Here is a 19,268-nt window from a genome sequence, read left to right as displayed (position 1 = left end):
CTCACGCGCATCACTAAGTCTATTGGAGGAACGAGGCCATCAGTTACGTGTTGCCGCACGGACCGATATTACATTGCTCTGCCAGTCTTTAAACCACGGACACTCGACAATGACATCATATTGGTAATGGTAATGGTTTTATTTCATTTGAACATGCATCAGATTACAATTGAGTCAGTTCACAGTTCCACATGTACAAAAGGAGTAGGAAGAAGCAAAGCTTATTAAATCCTACCCCTCCATCTGGTACTTTTACAATCAGTAACTGTTACTTTGGCTCACTTCCTGCTTTCCTAATATAATTAAAAAACATTTTTTTTTACTTGTATTTTTTTTTATTTTATATTTTATGTATATTTTCTTTTATTTTTTGTCACATACCAAAGTACGAGGTGATATGACCATACAATGACATAATGGGTACCATAGTAACTGTCAATATAGTGATATGTATAGCACATCATGACTGGTTCAAGACTCTTCATCCTTGTATTTAACAAACATCAACTGCTTGTATTGTTTCTTGAATTGGCTCATCGTTGTGCATTGTTTGAGGTCCTTACTCAATCCATTCCATAGTTTGATTCCACATACTGAAATGCTATGGCTTTTTAATGTAGTCCTAGCATAGAAGTGTTTCAAATGTAGTTCTTCCCTGAGATCATATTTCTCCTTTCTTGTAGAGAAGTATTGGATGACATTTTTAGGTATTTGGTTATTTTTAGCCTTATGCATTATTTTAGCTGAAGATTAACTATATCAGCAAGTTTAAGTATTTGTGATTTTAGAAATAAGGAGTTAGTATGTTCTCTATAGGCGGCATTATGAATTATCCTTACTGACCTTTTTTGCAGTACATTTAGCCAGTGAAGATTGCTTTTATAATTACCCCATATTTCCACACAATAACTAAGATATGGTAGAACCAGAGAGCAATAAAGAGTGTGGAGTGATTTCTGATTGAGAAATTATGCTTTGTTCAAAATTGAAATGTTTGCCACCTTATGTTGTATATTTGTAATATGTAATATGAGCTTCCAGCTCATATTTATATAATTTATATATAATTAAAATAATATAATTTGTAATATAATAAAAAAAATTATATTGGATAATAGTGGTTGACTGTCACTGGTGTCGGGGAAGGATAGTGGCTGGGATTGTTCAACTTCAACGGAAAAAAACATCCACACGCCGTCACTCCCAGACGCTGATGCTGGGAGCAGCAACAGCACTCCATGTACATATAATTTACTCGCATATTAACCATGCTTCTTATTAACATTGTTACGTCCAAGAAGTCCGTTACTGGCGTAGTGACACCTTGCCACACCACAGCAACATATTGGAGCCTTTTGTTTTGGAGGCTCTGCGTTGCGTTCATTTGTATGTTGCGAAGTGAAATCAAGTATTACAGATTATCCTGAATGTACCCGTTACTACAAGGTCACAGCACGGATAGAAAACCACATAACCTTGTTGGAACTGCCTTTCTGGGCGGAATAGGTGCATCCCATGACGTGCATTTATTACCTGTCTTTTTATCTCGTTTGATATCTTTCAATGCACAATCCTTATGTCTCATACGGATTGTGATTGATGTGCAAAATTCCCCACAAAGTGCACTTTGGTGCTTCTTATAATGCCCGGCAATGCCACTTCCGTCTCTTAACCATCATCCATACTTGCAATGTAATAGTTCACTGTCTGATTGGCTCTCACCAGACAGCTTTTCCCCAAAAAAGAAACTTCCTCATATTTTAGTCTTGCGAGACTCAGTGACCCCTACAGGAAATGTATGACATGAAATTCCCTCCTTGTGCAGGAACCCTGTGAAGAGAAGCAGCCCATGTCTTCCTTACTGTGAGAAAAGCTGATGTTTGCTGTCAGGCATCTTCACAGCCTCGGCATTTGGTAGCGGACGCAGCTTCTGTCTGAGAAGCCTGACGTACTCCAGGAAGGATTTCGTACAATCCTAAACACATACATAGAATTCAATGAGGCAAACGGGTGGAAACGAATGCAATGAAAACAAGCGCACCTCTACATTACTGGGATCAGATGGCTTGTTGTCTTGCAAAAGTTTCATCAGATCTTCATCCTGGTAGACCTCAGCTAAGCAGATCCTGCAGCGCAACACGCTCTCAGACAAGTTGTCTCGTCAGCACAAACTGATGGTGGCAATTACCTGAAGTTGAGAAAAGCCTGAGGATTCTTGAGGATGTAGCGAGAGCGCCGCCCGACGGCCAGCGACGTTTTGTCTTCAGAGATCTCAAACTCCACCTGGAGAAGGTCTCGCACCACGCAGTGGCCAACAAAGGTCCTTCTCAACTGCAAAGCATCACGCATTGCGATCGTGCTTAGCGGGCTGGTGACAAATTCCCCACCGATTAACCATGTCTCCCTAATCCCAATGGAATTGAGGCGGTAAACAGGAAATGGAATTCTATAGCTAAGTCATATTGAATGTCGGAGAATGCAGGATTCACAGGCACGGACGCGTAATGAATCTAACTTTATGTCTGTGATTACTGATGCCTAGTGACCTTCATAATGCTACATAAAACTTGTCTTTAATATTTTTTGACTGATAAAACACCATAGTCAACCACCAGACCATCCTTTCAACAATATCATATTCCAACCGGAATATAATGAGGAAGGACAGTCTTTCAGAATATTCAATACATTAACGCATTTCAATACTTCCTGTTACTCGGCTATGAGGAATTTCTCTATATTGCAATGAATGCGAGTCCAATTCCTGCCAAAGCAATTCTGCCGAAGTTGCACTTTCACCCATGAGGCCGTGTTGCGTACCTTGCTGTTGAGCACATGTGACGCCACGTTGCAAAGCATCAGCAGGGAGTCCTCCGGCACGGTCCAGTTGACTCGCTGCCTGGTCATCATTTTCAGCGCTCGATGGTCGGCCTCGTCGTGAGAGCGGGTGCGCTTCTTGGGCTCTTCACGGTCGACAATGAGCATGAAAATAAAGACGCACTCAAACGGCAAAAGCCAGACGCTCACGCACCTTTCTTCTTTCTGCGAGGAACCTTGATGACCTCCTTTTTGGTCCTTTTCCTCCTCTGGCGCTTCCCTCCGATCACCTGCTGGTTCCTTGACGAGGACTCCATGGCCACCTGGATAACCAGAGACGGAACACGCATCTTACTATCACTGAACACTGTACATTAAGGGTGTGGAAAATAATTGATATTAATTGATACATCGATGCGCATACGCGCAATGCGAGTGCATCGGCTCATTCACCGGGTATGGATGCAATTGACGGGTGAAATCTCGATTCATCGCGATACGTTTGTGGGTATCGGTAAAAATCCGATGCAAGCGCCGTTTTATTAATGTTCAACTTAGCCCCATCATGCACCGTCATTATTTGGTGTTTTGTATTGAATACGGACGGAAGCCGTGAGGCACATACAACTACTAGTAAAACAGCATGAACGTCCGTAGCAAGCAGCAGTGAGGAAGTTTCTATATCTCCCCCCCCCGCAACGTTTAAATGGTATGCTTGGAAACACTACGGATTCTCAAAGAACGGCGGAAAGCTCGACAAAACGTCCGTCATTTGCAAAGAATGCCGCGTTAAGAAGCCGTTAAGAAACACGCAGACCTCCTTAAAAAGGGGATACCACAACATGGACAAGTCAAAACATTAAGAGCCAGAAAGTTGCAATCTGATGAGACAAAAGTAAAAGTAGTTTTAGGGGAACACCATCACAAAAACATGAGGTAATTTTAGTAACAAAAAGTTGAAGTATTAAAGAAAAGAGAAGCAATATGAAAAAGAAACAAACAAATAAAGCTGACATTTTGGAAAATTTGTTTGCTGACGGAATAAAGTCCAAACATTCTGCAATAAAGTCAGAATTCAGAGAACTAAATTGACCGGAATAAAGTTGAAATAGTTGGAAAATAAAAGGAAAACATTTGTAATTTGAAGTCATATTCTAACAAGAAAGAACAAGAAGAAAGGGGGAAAGAAATATTAGAACAGCAGCAAAGAGTTGAAATATTAAATGTGGCTTTTCTTAAAAATCATAATATTAGGAGAAACAAACAACCAAATAAAGTTGTCATTTTTGGTAAAATAACGCCAGCTCCTACCTCCACATTCTCCTCGGTGACCAAAGGTTTCTTGGCTGTCAAATATCGAGGTCTGAGCGTGCCTGTTGAAAACAACACATGTCAGAAGAGCGCCTCGGGGGACATGGGCGCCATTACGTGAGCCCAGCGACTCACCGTCTCTCAGTGCGGCCCTGAGCGAGTCTTTGCTCAACAGGCTCCTCAGTCGCACTTTACTTTTCTACAAGTCAAGACACGAGTCATACAGGGAAGACCGCAGCGCTCAACAAGCTGCAAGCCGCGTTCCTACTTCAGTGACGGGGAGCAGGCTGTTGGTCCACAGCCAGTTGCGTTTCAGGTGGGCGAAAAATTCAGAGTCCAGGCCTCCTGCTCCTTTACTGTCTCCCGGTGTCGTGCCATCGTCGCACAGCTCATTGCTGCCTCTGTTTGGGTGCACACAATTCATGCAAAGAGGTTGACTATGGCAGTGTTTTTCAACCTTTTTTGAGCCATGGCACGTTTGTTACATTGGAAAAATTTTGCGGCACACCAATAACCAATGTTATTTGCTTCTTGCAGCATTTTCCTGATTACGGACTCGCCACAGCAGATCCTTTTGATCCGCATACTAATTTAACCAACAATGTTACAAAATGTCACCACTACCTCTCACGTACATCACTAAGTCTATTAGAGGAACGAGGCAATCAGCTACGTGTTGCCACACGGACGAATATTACATTGCTCTGCCAGTCTTTACACCAATGACACGCGACAATGACATAATATTTGCAGAAAATTATTAATACATGTTAATTAAAAAAGTAATATTGAATAATTCCTCACGGCACACCTGACGATTTCTCATGGCACACTTGTGTTGTTGAAAACACAGTTGTTGAAAATCACTGGACTACGGAACTAGGCTGCAGCTAGCCAATCTTTTAGTCTAACGAAGAGTCCGAATAGTGAACAGACACTTGTCTAATGGTTAAAATGATGGAAATATGGCAAAAGACAGCAAGTTATTACTATCATGTTATCATGAATGTACTCGTTAATACACGCTCACAGCATGGCTAGAAAAGCTTGTTGGAGGATTTTTAGAGGGCTTTCTAGTCCTTTATAGACCTTCATGCTAACTGTTTTTCTCTCTTGAGAACGCACAGAGAAAGGAAGGAAATATGTCTTCATGTTTCACATAATGATGTGGATGAGGGGAACATTTCGTCCGTTAAAATAACACAATTATAATGAAAGTATGTGCCAGGGGCGTCACTAGGTTCTGAGGACAGGGGGTGAGGGCCTTAGCCCCCTGGAGATGCACAGTATATGAATGAATGTAGTAGACATTCAAAAAAATACAAAATAAATAAACTGTGATATAACTTTCCCACTTTTGGACAGATTTAGTAGAGATACTCAATTGTTTTAGGCCACCATTACATTTACACAAGTACACACAATCTACACTGCAAAACCGCTGCTCAAGCTCTGCAACCATTCTGTCCAGTGGACAGTTATCAATGATATAATAATCATTATTATATTATTAATTAGCCTACTATTATTACTATCATCATTATTCTTCTTCTGATTATTACCAGGCTATTAATAGGCTAGTATTAGCCTGCTTATTGGCTTGCTTATTAGCCTGCTTTTGCCCTTTTATATGAAATTTGTCAGAGATTTTTTTTGTAAAAAAAAAAACATCTATTAAATTTTTTTTGTAAATCTATAAAAAATTAATTATTTAGGGACGCTGAAGCCCCATAAATAATTATATTATAATAATTAGAATATAATGATTATTATAGAATTATTATATATTATTATAGAATATAATAATTATTATTGACTAATAACACCACTGGCATGTGCCAAGAGTGTATGAAGTACAGAATGGTGCTTTGTCATAAAGCTACAAACGCACATACACACACAGCAGGCCATTCTTAACGCACATGATTGAAGATTGTGCATTATTCGAAGAATAGAGCAATATTCCAGCCCGGACTACTAGGGAAGTGCACTTTCAACATAGTGTCATCTTAGAGCCAAAAAAAAAAAAACACCTACTTGAGCAAAGACGCCATTCCGACAAACACGTTACGCTCGTGCACAAAAGAAGGGGTCACCTCATCTTCTGAGCCGCTTCTCTTTGGTCGAATTAGCCCTGCGATGGGATCCAGAAGAATCATGCTATCAATATGCTATATGCTGTATGAAGAACTGCCCGTGTGTGTCATGGTACCCAGTGGCGTGTTTAGGCAGACACACATGAGGTCAAACCAGTAGCTTTCCACATCCTCCACCGTGACAAACGTGTAGCGGCGTCTTTCAAAGGGCTTGTCGCTGGGCTCCATGACCAGCCAGTAGTGAGGCTCGGCATTGCTGGTGTCAACGATGGTGGCATTCCGCTTCAGGTAAAAGGATGTCTGGACCAATGGCGATATGGGTCACAGCATTGAGGCGTGGAAGAGAAGCGGACGGATATTTTATGCAAATGTATACCTGAACTTTATCTTTTGCCTTCATCACAGGAGCAAAGTGCACCAGCCCCATGCACACCAACCTTTGAAGGTTCTGGAAGACAACCCAGATGTATTTCCTGGCATGAAGAACCAGTAAAGACATAGTTTAGATGGTCAAGTCGTGCAGGGAGGCGCAGGAGGTGGCTGGTGTGTAGTTACCGTTTATAAAAGAGCTTTCTTCTCATTTCCAGGGGCAGTTGCCTAATCAGGAGGTGTTGTTTCACGGGGTCATTCAGAAAATCCTCCAAGCCATCCACCTGTGGGTGCAGAGAGCTGACTATAAGGTTGTCCTACCAGTCCAAACACAAGTACTGTATACATAAACTGGGAGTATTTTTCAACAGAAAGTATTTTGATGTGATATTTCTGCGTCGTTTATCTGCTGATGTGTATTTATGTAATGAGGGAGGGCGGCTCTGCAAAGCACGTTCTGCACCAGCAAATAAAGGACCATACAGCAACCAGAACTCAACTTGTGCCGATTGCCTGTGTCCAGTCTTCATATGCACTGCTGACTGTCATGCCTAGCGCCACCAGTAGATGTACTCATAACTTCAGTGAGGGATGGATGGATATCCGTCCTCCGTGCTGTGACATCACATCCCATTCCATCCCATCCGTCCATCACTGACGGATGGACGGATAATGGTTCTTTTTGTCTTTAACAGTGCTTTATTTATTACTTCCTTGTTGTTTTTGTGCCATAGCGACCCCTGAGCTGCAAGTGTGCAGCTATGGATGTTCATCTTATTCCTTTTGTAGTTGCCGTTTCCTCCATTGTTGACACTCGGGATCAGCTGTTAGCTTTGAGCACCCTTGTGCTACACGTAGCAAACGTCGATCCCCGCAGAGATATGAATGAGGAGAGGCTGCAAAGCGGAAGTGAACAGCAAAAAAGACGGTATAAAGGTTGTTGTATAAAGAATCAACCATGTTTACCGTCTGTCGTCATGGGAACGTGAGATGGAAGCGCTAACGGCGCTAACCCGGCTACAGAGACGACCGTGAGACTACATGAGTTGTGGTCCATATCGCCCAGCCCTAGTGTGGAGTGAACTGAACTTTACAATGAAGTTGATCTGCCCCCACCCCCGGCCCCCATCAATCACTGTGTTCACCAAGAAGTCTTCAATAAAGTTAAAAGTGAGTGAAATGTTCTCCATGAAGGAGCTAAAGCCCTAAAAAAAACTATAAATGTTGTATTATGGTTTTAAACCATGCCAACATTTCAGATAATGAGCTTGTCGTGCAAATGAGCCAAAAAAATCAGCATAATAGGTCCACTTTCAAATGTCATTTGAGGTTGCATTTGGAATGGGCAGAGAGCATGGTGGTGGCTCTTTAATTGCACAAATACATACCATTCATGGAGGATGATGAAGGCATAAAAATTAGGGCTGTCAAAAATAACGCATTAACTCATTAATTCATTAATTCATACAAACATGCATAACCCTGCCGTATTATTTATCTTACTTTTAATAAATACACGGTAAAAATGGGCATATTTCAGACATAGTGAGACATGGCGATTAATTGTGATTAATTGATTTGAAAACTGATTAATCTGATTTAAAAGGGTATCATTTGACAGCCCAAATAAAAATGCTAATCAGTGTCGTTGAGACATGAGCAGCAGGATGGACGTGTGCTCACCTGATAATTGATCTGTATGACCTGAATGAATATGGAGAGCGGCAAGCAGAAGAGCATGTCCCTCATCCTCACCCAGCCACTGCCTCTCTCTCTGTGCACGAGCACAGGCGGGACAAACCTCTTCCACGAATCCTCATCCAAATAAACTAGCATGAAGAAAAGGTGACATCAGGGTTAAGTAGAAGAGAAACCACCCATATCTTCTTACCTTCTGGTTCACATTCGGACGGTCCTGCTGGAGAAACATCCATCAGTTCTTCATCGCCAAGTGACGCAGAATCCACGTTAGAATCAGGGGGGCCGCCACCTTGGTCGGTGTCAGACCGAGCGTTTTCTGGGTGGCTGGCCTCAGGAGCCTCCTGCGGGTCTGCTGTTGGTCCAGAGGAGCTTTTCATCACAGGATGGTCGTAGATGACGTACCAGAGGAATGTGTGAAAAACACGCAGGCGATGCATCTTAGGCTGGAAACCCAAAGTCTTCCCCAGTCCTCGAACTAGAGGATGACAGGGCGAGAGGGATGACCATCTACTGTGAAACACTGTTAGATGCAAAATATTACCATAATTCTAATTGTTCATCTGTTTATTACTTTTACCTATTATCTATACTGTAATTGATCTTTTCTTTTTTTATTCTATGTTTGCACTAAAGGAGCTGCTGTCAATCTCATAAAGACATTCCATTCTATGCCACAGATGAAATTGAGATTGTACATTGTGCAATCCCACCTTACCTGTTGTGGGCTTGAATTGCGGTTCAACTCGACTTTTCTCTTTCAAGTACTCTTCCTTGATTTCGCTGAAGCTCCTAAAACTTTTGCTCGGCTCTTCTTTTTCCACTTTGGGAGTTGGCTCTTGGCTGGGCTCCGGGCTGCAAATACCGACAGACAGAACAGATGAAGATCTGCCGTGTGTGTGTGTGTGTGTGTAGTGCACGGCCGAATGTGACTGCACTTGGCTGTGCTCACCCTGCCGTCACGGTGCAGGAGCTGCTGATCCTGAAGCGGACCTGATCAAGGACTGCAGTCACCAATTTGTTGCTAGGCTGAATGGTTGGATGAACAATTAGCTCAACCTGGGTGGGAGAAGGACAACAGACACAGCCATGAGCTATTTCTACACCTCATCGGTGGGCTTCCATGTACAGCAGTATTTATCATGTATAGAGGAGTTGTGGAATGCTATCAGCTACTACATGCAAATTTGTCAGTAAAAAGATACGCTAACACAATAGTTATTCAGCTACACAAAATATAAACATGAACAGAAAGGGCGTCCAGTGTTTAGGTAACAGACAGTTTTTTTCCATTTATAAGTCGCTCTGGAGTATAAGTTGCAGGAACAGCCAACCAATGAAAAAAAAAGTGTGCCTTATAGTCTGTAAAATACGGTAATAATATATATATATATATATATATATATATATATATATATATATATATATATATATGTTTACATATATATATGTTATATATTATAATATATATATATATATATATATATATTATTTAAAATATATGTTTTTTATTAAAGACATTTAAATATAAATTTAAAAAAATATAAAATATATATATATATATATATATATTATTTATTTTTATTTTTTTTACTGGTAAACTCTGAAACTACGAGGCTAAATACCACTGATTAGTATTCACATTCAGTTTCAAAGATTAAAAAGCTTTCAGTAATGGGACCATTCTGCAATTCATCATGAAATAAAACTGTCTATAAAGAGAAGTGTAGAAAACACACATCCAGGAGGGCAAACAGGTGAAGGATAACTGTTCTTACATCTTCTTACAGCTCGCCAAGGTTGATCATAATCAGATCAAAATGAAAGTTGCATTTCCGTGTGTTGTTACGAGACATCTGATCACCACTTCTTAGCCACGGGTGAGCAAAAGTGAGTGTCATGTCAGCTGACTGTCATCAAAGTGACGTTTACAATGTGAGTGACACACGCTACCTTGGCCATGGACATAAAGGGCACCCCTGGGTGGCTGGCAAATGGGTATGCTGACATGAGAACGATGAGGAGGCCAAAGCAACAACCCTCAACTGTCCCTGTCTCTGCTCACAACTTGTTTTACTACTCAACAGTGGCCACAAACGCAAAACATTTATGGGCGTACATCACCTCACCACATTCTCACACTCTGCCCTCCCCCAAGCTCTGCTCCTCTGTTTACATGCTAGCAATGGCTCGTACGAGAAAGCCACATTTGTTTCCAATTCCTAAAGACGCCGCCATTAGGTGTGCCTGGTGGCGGTTGGAGTTCCTGATTCCCTACCAGAAAAAAAAAGCATTTTAATCTCTCAACGGTATTTCACACTCATGGGCCACAATGCAGCCGGACTAGCCCATCAACTTGATCAAACCTACGCCTTTCCAACATTACTTGGTAGTGTGGAAGAGTCAGAAGAGCAAACAGTAACAGTTTCAATGTCCGAACTGTGTTTATTTTGGGTAAGTCACGGAGTAAAAGCGCTTGTCTGTGTAGCATTATAGAGTGTGCATACAGGGAGCGCTAATAGCTAACAGCCTTTTCCCACCACAGTTAGTGGCCACATTAGACATTACCGATGTTGTAGGGAACCTAACACTAAAATGCCATAGAACTGACCATTAAGAGACACCTTGAAGTAACCTCTTTTATTGAGAAACTTGGGACTGTTCAGTCTCTACTTCCGGATCAGATTATTCGGAACTGATAATAAATGGATCACTATTTATTATCAACTCCTATACTGTTCGCAGTGGGTGTGCCTGGATGTGGGCCATGGGCCATGCATTTAAAACAGACCGTTTTTGCGGGAAGCACAAAATCCAAAGAAATACAGCTGAATAGGTGCAGATTCTGGAAGAAGTAGAAAGCTTTATGTGCCAGTTATGGCATGTGGACAACTCAATACAAAGGGCCAAAAATGACCATAATTGGTCCCCTTTAAGAGTAATATCCCAACTCTGTGCTGTAAAATTACACCAGGAAAAGCAAAACTTGATGTAATTAATGATTGTTTGTACCGTCTTGCTGATGCCGTCTTGGATGACGGTGGTGGTGAACATCTTAAGCAGGCCCTCTCTGGACAAATTCTGCACAAGACGTGCCGTGGTCTTCTTGCAGCATTTTGTGGTGACTCCTTGACCCTTCTCTTCATTATTGATCAGCTTCTGGAGCCTGGAGAAGAGGGTAAGCTCCATCATCATGACAATAACAATCATGCTGGGGTTCTTGCTAACATGGCACACTGACTGGGTCAGGCCTTCTATGACTTGGAGCTTATGCACCGCCTCAGTGATGAGGTTCTTCCTCCTCAGCAGGCGGTAGGTCTCATGACCACTGCGGATGCTTCCTGATACCTGCAGCATTCAAACAGGAAAGGAGCTGCATTTATTAGCGTTACTTGAAACACCTTAGCTCAAAATGCTAACAGCGGCAGAGCAAGGGTCCCAACCGGCCTCTTGTAGATATCCACAACCGCAATGTTGACAGCCGGGTCTGTCGCTTTCTTCTCCTGGCCCTGAGAGCTGGAAGCTTCCTCCTCCTCATTGTCTGTTTGGGCTTGCTCTGAAAGAAAAGCCAGTTTCATCCAGTGAGCCGCAGTAAAGGCAAGGCAGACCTAGCACACCCAACACTCAGTGGAGAGAAACAGCGTGGTTGGAGAAGACACTTGCCATTCATTGTTTGAGTATGCATCACCAACAGTGGAAGTGAAGATGCCCCTAAAATGCCCATAAAATTGTAAGTTGTGGGGGCTTCCCTTATAATGAAAAACTGCTACGAGTCCCGGAGTGGCTTTCATCAAGCAGCCACCATGCAGTAACACTTCAGAACATCCTGCGACACTTCTCGCAGTCAGAACAGGGCCTCGACGAGTCAAAACCAAGGGCGTGCAGACACCACGCTTCGGTTCTGATAGACCCAATCTGGCATATAGTCTCATCTGGTCTCATCCCAGTAGACCTGATCTGGCATATAGTCTCATTCCGGTAGACCCGATCTGGCGTTTAGTCTCATCCCGGTGGACCCGATCTGGCGTTTAGTCTCGTCTGGTCTCATCCCGGTAGACCCAATCTGGTGTATAGTCTCATCTGGTCTCATCCTGATAGATCCGACCTGGCGTATAGTCTCATGCCAGTAGATCCGATCTGGTGTATAGTCTCATCTGGTCTGATCCCGGTAGACCCAATCTGGCATTTAGTCTCATCCCAGTAAACCCGATCTGGTGTATAGTCTCATCTGGTCTCATCCTGATAGACCCAATCTGGCATATAGTCTCATCTGGTCTCATCCCGGTGGACCCGATCTGGTGTATAGTCTCATCCCGGTGCCCAATCTGGCTTATAGTCTCATCTGGTCTCAGCCCGGTAGACCAGATCTGCCTTATAGTCTCATCTGGTCTCATCCCAGGAGATCCAATCTGGCGTGTAGTCTCATCCTGATCTGGCATGTAGTCGCATCTGGTCTCATCCCGGTGGACCAGATCTGGTGTATATAGTCTGGTGTATAGTCTCATCCAGGTAGACCCGATCTGGTATATAGTCACATCCCGGTAGACCCAATCTGCCGTATAGTCTCATCTGGCCTCATCCTGGTAGACCGAATCTGGCATATACTCTCATCTGGTCTCATCCCGGTAGACCTGATCTGGCGTACAGTCTCATCTGGTCTCATCCCCGTAGACCCGATCTGGCGTATAGTCTCATGTGGTCTTATCCTGGTAGACCCGATCTGGCATATACTCTCATCTGGTCTCATCCCGGTAGACCTGATCTGGCATATAGTCACATCCCGGTAGACCCGATCAGGCGTATATTCTCATCTGGTCTCACCCGGGTAGACCTGATCTGGCGTATAGTCTCATCTGGTCTCATCCAGGTAGACCCAATCTGGCATATAGTCTCATCTGGTCTTATCTGGGTAGACCCAATCAGGCATATAGTCTCATCTGGTCTGATAAGATTAAGATATGCCTTTATTCGTCCCTCAGTGGGGAAATTTGTAAGCATGTGGAGGATGAGGCCTCACAGCAAGTCAGTGTACTATGAATGTGCTAATATGAGTCACATGCAATATGAAAACCTAATTTCCTACCAGCCACCAGGTTAGCAATATTGTTGAGACAGAGTACTCACTATGAGAAGGATTATCTTTGGCTGCAGACTTCCTCGTCTTGCCCTTCTCTGCAGCCTTTGCTCCTCCTTTGGACTTTCTGCAGACTTTCTTTCCGCTTGCGCCTCCATCAAAACACAGTTCCCCTGCCACCTTCTCTCCCTCTTCCTCTTCGCCTTCGCTCGTTGTCATTCTGCTCTTCTTAAATGGTGGGGGTTTTCCACCACATTTGGCTGACTGCTTGGAGGTGGACGGTGTGAGGGGAGAAGCACTCGCCGACATCACAGGAAGAGCGGAAGAGTCATAAAGGTTTTTGCGTTGCTTCTCTTTGGCAAACAGCTGCAGGTGGTCGCTGCCACCCACACACCTGTCAGACCAACAAGAGAAACCAAGACAATGCAACACAAGAGTATACAAGCGTATTCGGGAGTACTGCATGCGGAGTACTATTAATATGTACATGTTGGCAAGGCTGGCCGAACACTGAAAGTACCACCTGCCTCTCGTGCGGTATAAGATCGATCGAAATACTTCCTGCAGTGGCGACTGTCTCATCAATTTCCATTGCTGACACCTTGTGGCCAGTGTACAATACTACATATCATCACACGGTCTTGGATTTTTACTTAATTTAGCCATTTTTTATGCTTGAAAATGATACTATAATAACAACATCTGCCTCGATGGCTGGACAGGACAAAAAATAAAAATAAAAATAAAAATAAAAATAAAAATAAAAATAAAAATAAAAATAAAAATAAAAATAAAAATAAAAATAAAAATAAAAATAAAAATAAAAATAAAAATAAAAATAAAAATAAAAATAAAAATAAAAATAAAAATAAAAATAAAAATAAAAATATCCATACTCCATATATGAATATGAAGTGGTTAGATGTGATATGATGTGGTCAGAACATTTAGTGTTGGGAATAATGCTGGCAGGGCAGTTTTGTTTCTGTGGAAGACCGGTCAGAAGGGCATTACGGTAATGGAGCGAAAGTGACCAATGCCTTAATGAGGATTTCTGATGAATGTTGAGAGAGAGAGAGAGAGAGACATAGAGGGGGTCGGGTCGGGCCGAGAGATGTTGCCAAGATGGAAGAAAGCTGTGTGTGAAATATTATTGATGTTGGATTTGAAGGAGAGTGTGCCTATCAAACAATAGGAACTGAGAATCCATCAAATTGAATTGTAACGGGATGGGCCGCGAACAGTGAAATATAATAAATATATGTATTATATTGTATTCAAATATAGCGTTGATTAAATGTACCATATTCAAGCACAAGACAGCAATGATTTATTACTTTAACGGGAGTAACTCCTTTCATTGATGACATCGATCGTGATTAGGCATCACGTATTATTCGGACCCATGTTAATACATACAATTATATTAGAATCCCAAAAATGGTCAAAATGGCCATATTCCCACATAGTTGCAAATGGTGATTCATCATGATGAATTCAATTGTGATTAAAATGTGTGATTATATGACAGCCCTATTTATTGCTTCATATATTTCGGAATAAATACACCTGTACACCTCAAACGAGCAAAAAAGATGCAGACCTGTGACTGATGAACTTTGTGATCCTCTGCCGACCTTGGTCGATCATGAAGCCCTGCAAGGTGGAAGAGCTTATCAAACAGAGAATACAGTGCTGGTGTGTAATCACCTTTATGCTCGGCACTCATTGTGTGGCAAATGCTTGGCAAACGGAAATTAGATTTCCTCAAATAGTGGTGTTTGTTATTCAAGTGTGTGGTCACATGACCAACTGAGTCATTTGTTTGCTGGAAAGCCCAAACCTGAAATAAATAGCATACATCTTACCTTGATGATGCCGTCCCTCTCCATCTTTCGCCACAGCATGCGAGCTTCCAGATTCCCGATGTTCATCCTTGACGAGATGCCCGACTGAGGGATCCCATTGGCCCCGCTGGACAAAACTACGACAAGACAGAAAAGCTTTGATGAGACCCAAACACAAAGCGGACTTGAGCGGCGCTGGTGGAAGAGACGCACTGAGACGGTAGGCTTGCAACATTAAATCGTTCTCCATGATTCGGCCGGTCGGACGACCCCTCCTCTTGGAAGTGGATCTGTCGTCTTCCTCCTCGTCCTCCTCCTCGTCCTCGTCTTCCATGGCGGCATTCTTCCCCCCTGCGTAGGACTTGAGGAGTTTCACGCAGCGCACCATCACTTTGTTGCCTGGCAGGAAAAAGACAAAAGGCACAAAACCCACAAGAACGTAATACTGTAAATAAAGCACTTTTAAAAATGCCGCAAAAGACTGCCGGAACAAGCTTGCACTTGGGTGGCGCCATCTTGAAACATGATATCCATATGAACATATGCTTGTTTTTCATATCTCCATATATCGCCCAGCCCTAGAAGAAAGTAATAATCAGTGCTGACCTCTCCGATTCACCACGGGTCCGCCCTCGTTATCCAAGTCCTCCAGCGGCATGCTGCAATAGTCCACCAACTTGGCCGCTCGCATGTACTGAAACACGCGCTTGCAAGTGATTTCTGGGAGATTCTGCAGAAGAAAAAAAGCCAACAAACAATAAGCGGCACTCCAACACAAACAGATGGCAACGAAGAAAAGACTCACAAAGTGATCTCGGATGGTGACCATTGCCGCCAGTTGGCCGGGCATCTTCTGGAGGAACTCTGACACGTACTCCATCAGCAAGTCGTACTTGGACCTCCTGCAGAGAATACAGCTATGGCAGACAGCCTCAAAAGACCCAATGGTGTCCCCACCAGGTCCTTCACTCCCAATTACAGGTACACCACATGCCTAACTCATCTTGGCATGTGGGCTACGAAGCTCAGCTTGGGCAGAGTTTGACCCCGGAACAGAGGATTTAACGGCTGGTATGAGGACAAACGCACCTGATGACGTGGAAGCGTTTGAGCATGACGTGAATGGAATTCTGGCGCTGTCCGGACTTGAGGAGAGTGTTGCCAGCCTGCGTGCGCACCAGCCCGTGTCGGTCCAGAGACTTCCTGATGTAATGCAACTTGCGGGAGTCCATCCTGCCAGACAAGACGCTGCCAGTGCCGTACCACTAGGACACTGTTCAAAGTGTACACGGGTGTGTGTCCGTACTTGAAGGAAGACTTTTGTAATTCATTCTGCAGCTCCCCCTGCCAGCGCCCCCGGCCCACGCGCTCCAGCATGCAGTAGGACTCGTCCGTCAATTTGGTGTCCGGGTCGTTGTCACTGCCGATCAGCGCCCGGAAGCGAAGCATCTGGGATGCCACGATGACAAGCTTCCTGCCGTGCCTGCAGGAGGAGACGGAGCTCATTGTCAGATGGACGCTCGCATTGTAAAGCGAGCAGAAGCACGCTGACTTTTTAAAAGCATCATCCAAGCTGACGAGCGGGCCAAGCGACCGGGAGCGGAGATGTGAAGTGACGTCTTTCCTCTCGTGGAAAAAGGCGCACGAGCCCTGTATCCCATCCTTCTCCTCATGGAGGATGTGCAGCGGGTAGACGTCCTTCTTGTCTTCCAATGACACCGTTTCCTGAGAGTCTTGGAATCTGGAAATGGACAACATTTGGGCTGAGGTCCAAACTGTAAACTCACATGAATACATAGGAGCTACACACCTGCATATTAAGGGTGTGGAAAATAATCCATATTAATCGATACATCGATGCGCATGCATCGGCTCCTTTACCGGGTATGGATGCAATTGACGGGTGAAATCTAGATTCATCACGATGCATTTGTGGGTATCGGTAAAACCAAGCAGATCAGGTCAGAACAAGTGGATCTTCCGCTGCTTTCCAAATTGTGCAGGAGCTATTTGTCCGTCCCTGCAACAAGGTCCCTACATGTTCCATACACCCTTCCACCTTTTTCTTTCACGTCATACTTGCTTCTGAATGCTGACACTACATGGGAATGCATAAAGGTAAAATTTGATGACTTTGAGTGCTAATCTGCATCGTTGTGGTAGTTCCATGCTAAATAGTTAATGCTAGCACAACACTGGACTTCAGCCACGGTCATCACATTGACAGCCTGTCAATAGCAGCTGGAAGTCCAATTTAGCTGGCAGTTCAATGTAAACATCATCAGAGAGATGTAAAAATGTGAAATGCACTGGTTAGTTGGGCCACTCTTATGCCAAGGTAGCACTGTATATGACGATAAAAACAATACCTGCACTGCTCCAGTCTCTGTAATCTGTGATACAAATAACTTTGGTCTTGCTACAAGAGCCATCTGCCAGGGCTTTGAAGCTAACTTTACCACTCTAAATACTCTTTTCTTTCTCCATTTTCCATCAATATTTGCTCCAGCTTGTTGCTACAGAGTTACCGTGCTTCAACCAAACTACGGTGGGGGCCGAGGGTCAAACAGGAGGAGCCGCCGTTAAAGGGAACTTCCGTTAAACTTTGACAACCCTAATCCAAATACATACATACATCCCTCTGTGCATCGGTGCATTCAATAAAAACAAATGTTTTTTTTCCAAAAAATTTTTTTTGAAAAACTGTGGGATTTCAAATGAATAGTTAGAGTATTGTTACTCTGTCATGTTTAAGAGCTAACATGCTAATAATAAAAGAAAAAAGTAATACAAAAATATGCTGACTGTATTGTTTTCAATAATGGCCCATAGTTCCCAAATTTATACCTTTGACATTAAATTTGATGTAATTTGAATTGTTTACCACAAAGAGATTCCCCCTACTTATTATAGATAAACACTTATTTCTATCTGCGATTAAATGTGATTAGTTGGGAGTTAACTGTGGACCAAATCCGATAATCGTGATCAAATATTTTTATTGATTGACAGCCCTAATTCGTAAATGTCTAAATGAAACGAATGCGTCAATCAAGCTAAAATACACCACACGTCTATTTGTGAAACAATAGTCTCGATAATAGCAGTAGAACATTTAAATGAATTTATACACGTCATGTTTATTTGATAACTTGACATTTACACAATGAAAACTAAAGGAATGTGTGTGAATTCTCAATTCTACGACAACATTAATGAAGATTTTAAGGCCATAAAGTGTAATCTTTCCTTGCTTAAATCCCAGGCGTTTTATTCATAAGCTTTGTGTACGTTTTTGAAAATAGCGTTGAACATGTCCTCTTTAGTAGTTATGTTAGCATCATTAGCATGAACCCACCTGTCGTAGAGCACAACATCCTCCCGGCCAGTGGGTAGCAGGTAGAATGTCAGGTCACTATTGCCGACCAGTGACTTCCAGATGAGCTCTTTGGTGCTGTCGTCGAGCTTCAGAGGGAACTTTGGCTTCCTGTCTTCGAGTCGTATCCACAGAGAGGGGATCGTTATCCCATCCAGACCCTCCAAAGCCACTTCATCCTCCACCATGCTCAGTGGATCCATGGCTGGCTCAGCAACATCAAAGCTAGCACGAGTATCAGTGAGCTCGCCAGCTAGCATGCGAGTTTATTTACCTGCTTCGGTATGTGTTCGTTCGTAGAAGGCTGATCACTTGGTTTATCCAAAACAGTCTTGGGAAAGTTTAACAAACAATCCGGTATCGCTTTCCTTACAACTTTTGTCTGTCAAAAATGTTCATACTGTAACTGAGCTCTAAGTCACGAATCTGCCTTTGGTGTAGAGACATTCCCGCCACAAGATGGCGGTGGCTCCACGGCTTCTCGCAGTAGCTTCTTGTTCTGTGGTTGTTTTACGACTGCAATTACTGCCATCTATCGGTAAAATTTAAATACCGCGACGTCACACGTAGCTCGTACATGCCGGTACATACACTAGACAAAAGCATATGCGAGCATACGTTTGAATGGATGGATGGTGTTTGGGCGTGTTAAGAAACGAGCTTAATCCTCAAGATCATTA

At 43.1% G+C, this 19,268-nt stretch overlaps 1 protein-coding gene across 1 annotated transcript in view; it reads right to left on the bottom strand.

The window, feature by feature from the left end:
• The window catches only part of gtf3c1 (general transcription factor IIIC subunit 1), a 29,977-nt gene extending 10,891 nt beyond the window's left edge, over window positions 1–19,086 (bottom strand). Inside the window, exons 1-29 of the mRNA XM_058065275.2 lie at window positions 18,571–19,086; window positions 16,765–16,953; window positions 16,519–16,695; window positions 16,302–16,445; window positions 16,018–16,114; window positions 15,819–15,942; window positions 15,426–15,611; window positions 15,234–15,349; window positions 14,969–15,021; window positions 13,416–13,759; window positions 11,735–11,847; window positions 11,533–11,639; window positions 11,304–11,457; window positions 9,244–9,350; window positions 9,010–9,146; window positions 8,485–8,769; window positions 8,277–8,422; window positions 6,780–6,877; window positions 6,601–6,697; window positions 6,341–6,524; window positions 6,166–6,262; window positions 4,397–4,529; window positions 4,264–4,327; window positions 4,129–4,190; window positions 3,032–3,140; window positions 2,821–2,963; window positions 2,189–2,331; window positions 2,042–2,126; window positions 1,863–1,975 (exon numbers count right to left, since the gene is read on the bottom strand). Coding sequence (XP_057921258.2) covers window positions 1,863–1,975; window positions 2,042–2,126; window positions 2,189–2,331; window positions 2,821–2,963; window positions 3,032–3,140; window positions 4,129–4,190; window positions 4,264–4,327; window positions 4,397–4,529; window positions 6,166–6,262; window positions 6,341–6,524; window positions 6,601–6,697; window positions 6,780–6,877; window positions 8,277–8,422; window positions 8,485–8,769; window positions 9,010–9,146; window positions 9,244–9,350; window positions 11,304–11,457; window positions 11,533–11,639; window positions 11,735–11,847; window positions 13,416–13,759; window positions 14,969–15,021; window positions 15,234–15,349; window positions 15,426–15,611; window positions 15,819–15,942; window positions 16,018–16,114; window positions 16,302–16,445; window positions 16,519–16,695; window positions 16,765–16,953; window positions 18,571–18,848 — 4,085 coding nt within the window. The 5' untranslated portion in view covers window positions 18,849–19,086. The remainder of the gene's footprint in view (window positions 1–1,862; window positions 1,976–2,041; window positions 2,127–2,188; window positions 2,332–2,820; window positions 2,964–3,031; window positions 3,141–4,128; window positions 4,191–4,263; window positions 4,328–4,396; window positions 4,530–6,165; window positions 6,263–6,340; window positions 6,525–6,600; window positions 6,698–6,779; window positions 6,878–8,276; window positions 8,423–8,484; window positions 8,770–9,009; window positions 9,147–9,243; window positions 9,351–11,303; window positions 11,458–11,532; window positions 11,640–11,734; window positions 11,848–13,415; window positions 13,760–14,968; window positions 15,022–15,233; window positions 15,350–15,425; window positions 15,612–15,818; window positions 15,943–16,017; window positions 16,115–16,301; window positions 16,446–16,518; window positions 16,696–16,764; window positions 16,954–18,570) is intronic.
• Window positions 19,087–19,268: the final 182 nt, after the last annotated feature.

Source organism: Doryrhamphus excisus, linkage group LG9 (assembly GCF_037039965.1).
Source record: "Doryrhamphus excisus strain RoL-2023G ecotype Guam linkage group LG9, RoL_Dexc_Guam_v1.1, whole genome shotgun sequence".
Taxonomy (NCBI): Eukaryota; Metazoa; Chordata; class Actinopteri; order Syngnathiformes; family Syngnathidae; genus Doryrhamphus; species Doryrhamphus excisus.
Note: the sequence above shows the minus strand (reverse complement) of the source record. Positions and strands in the feature narration are given on the sequence as shown.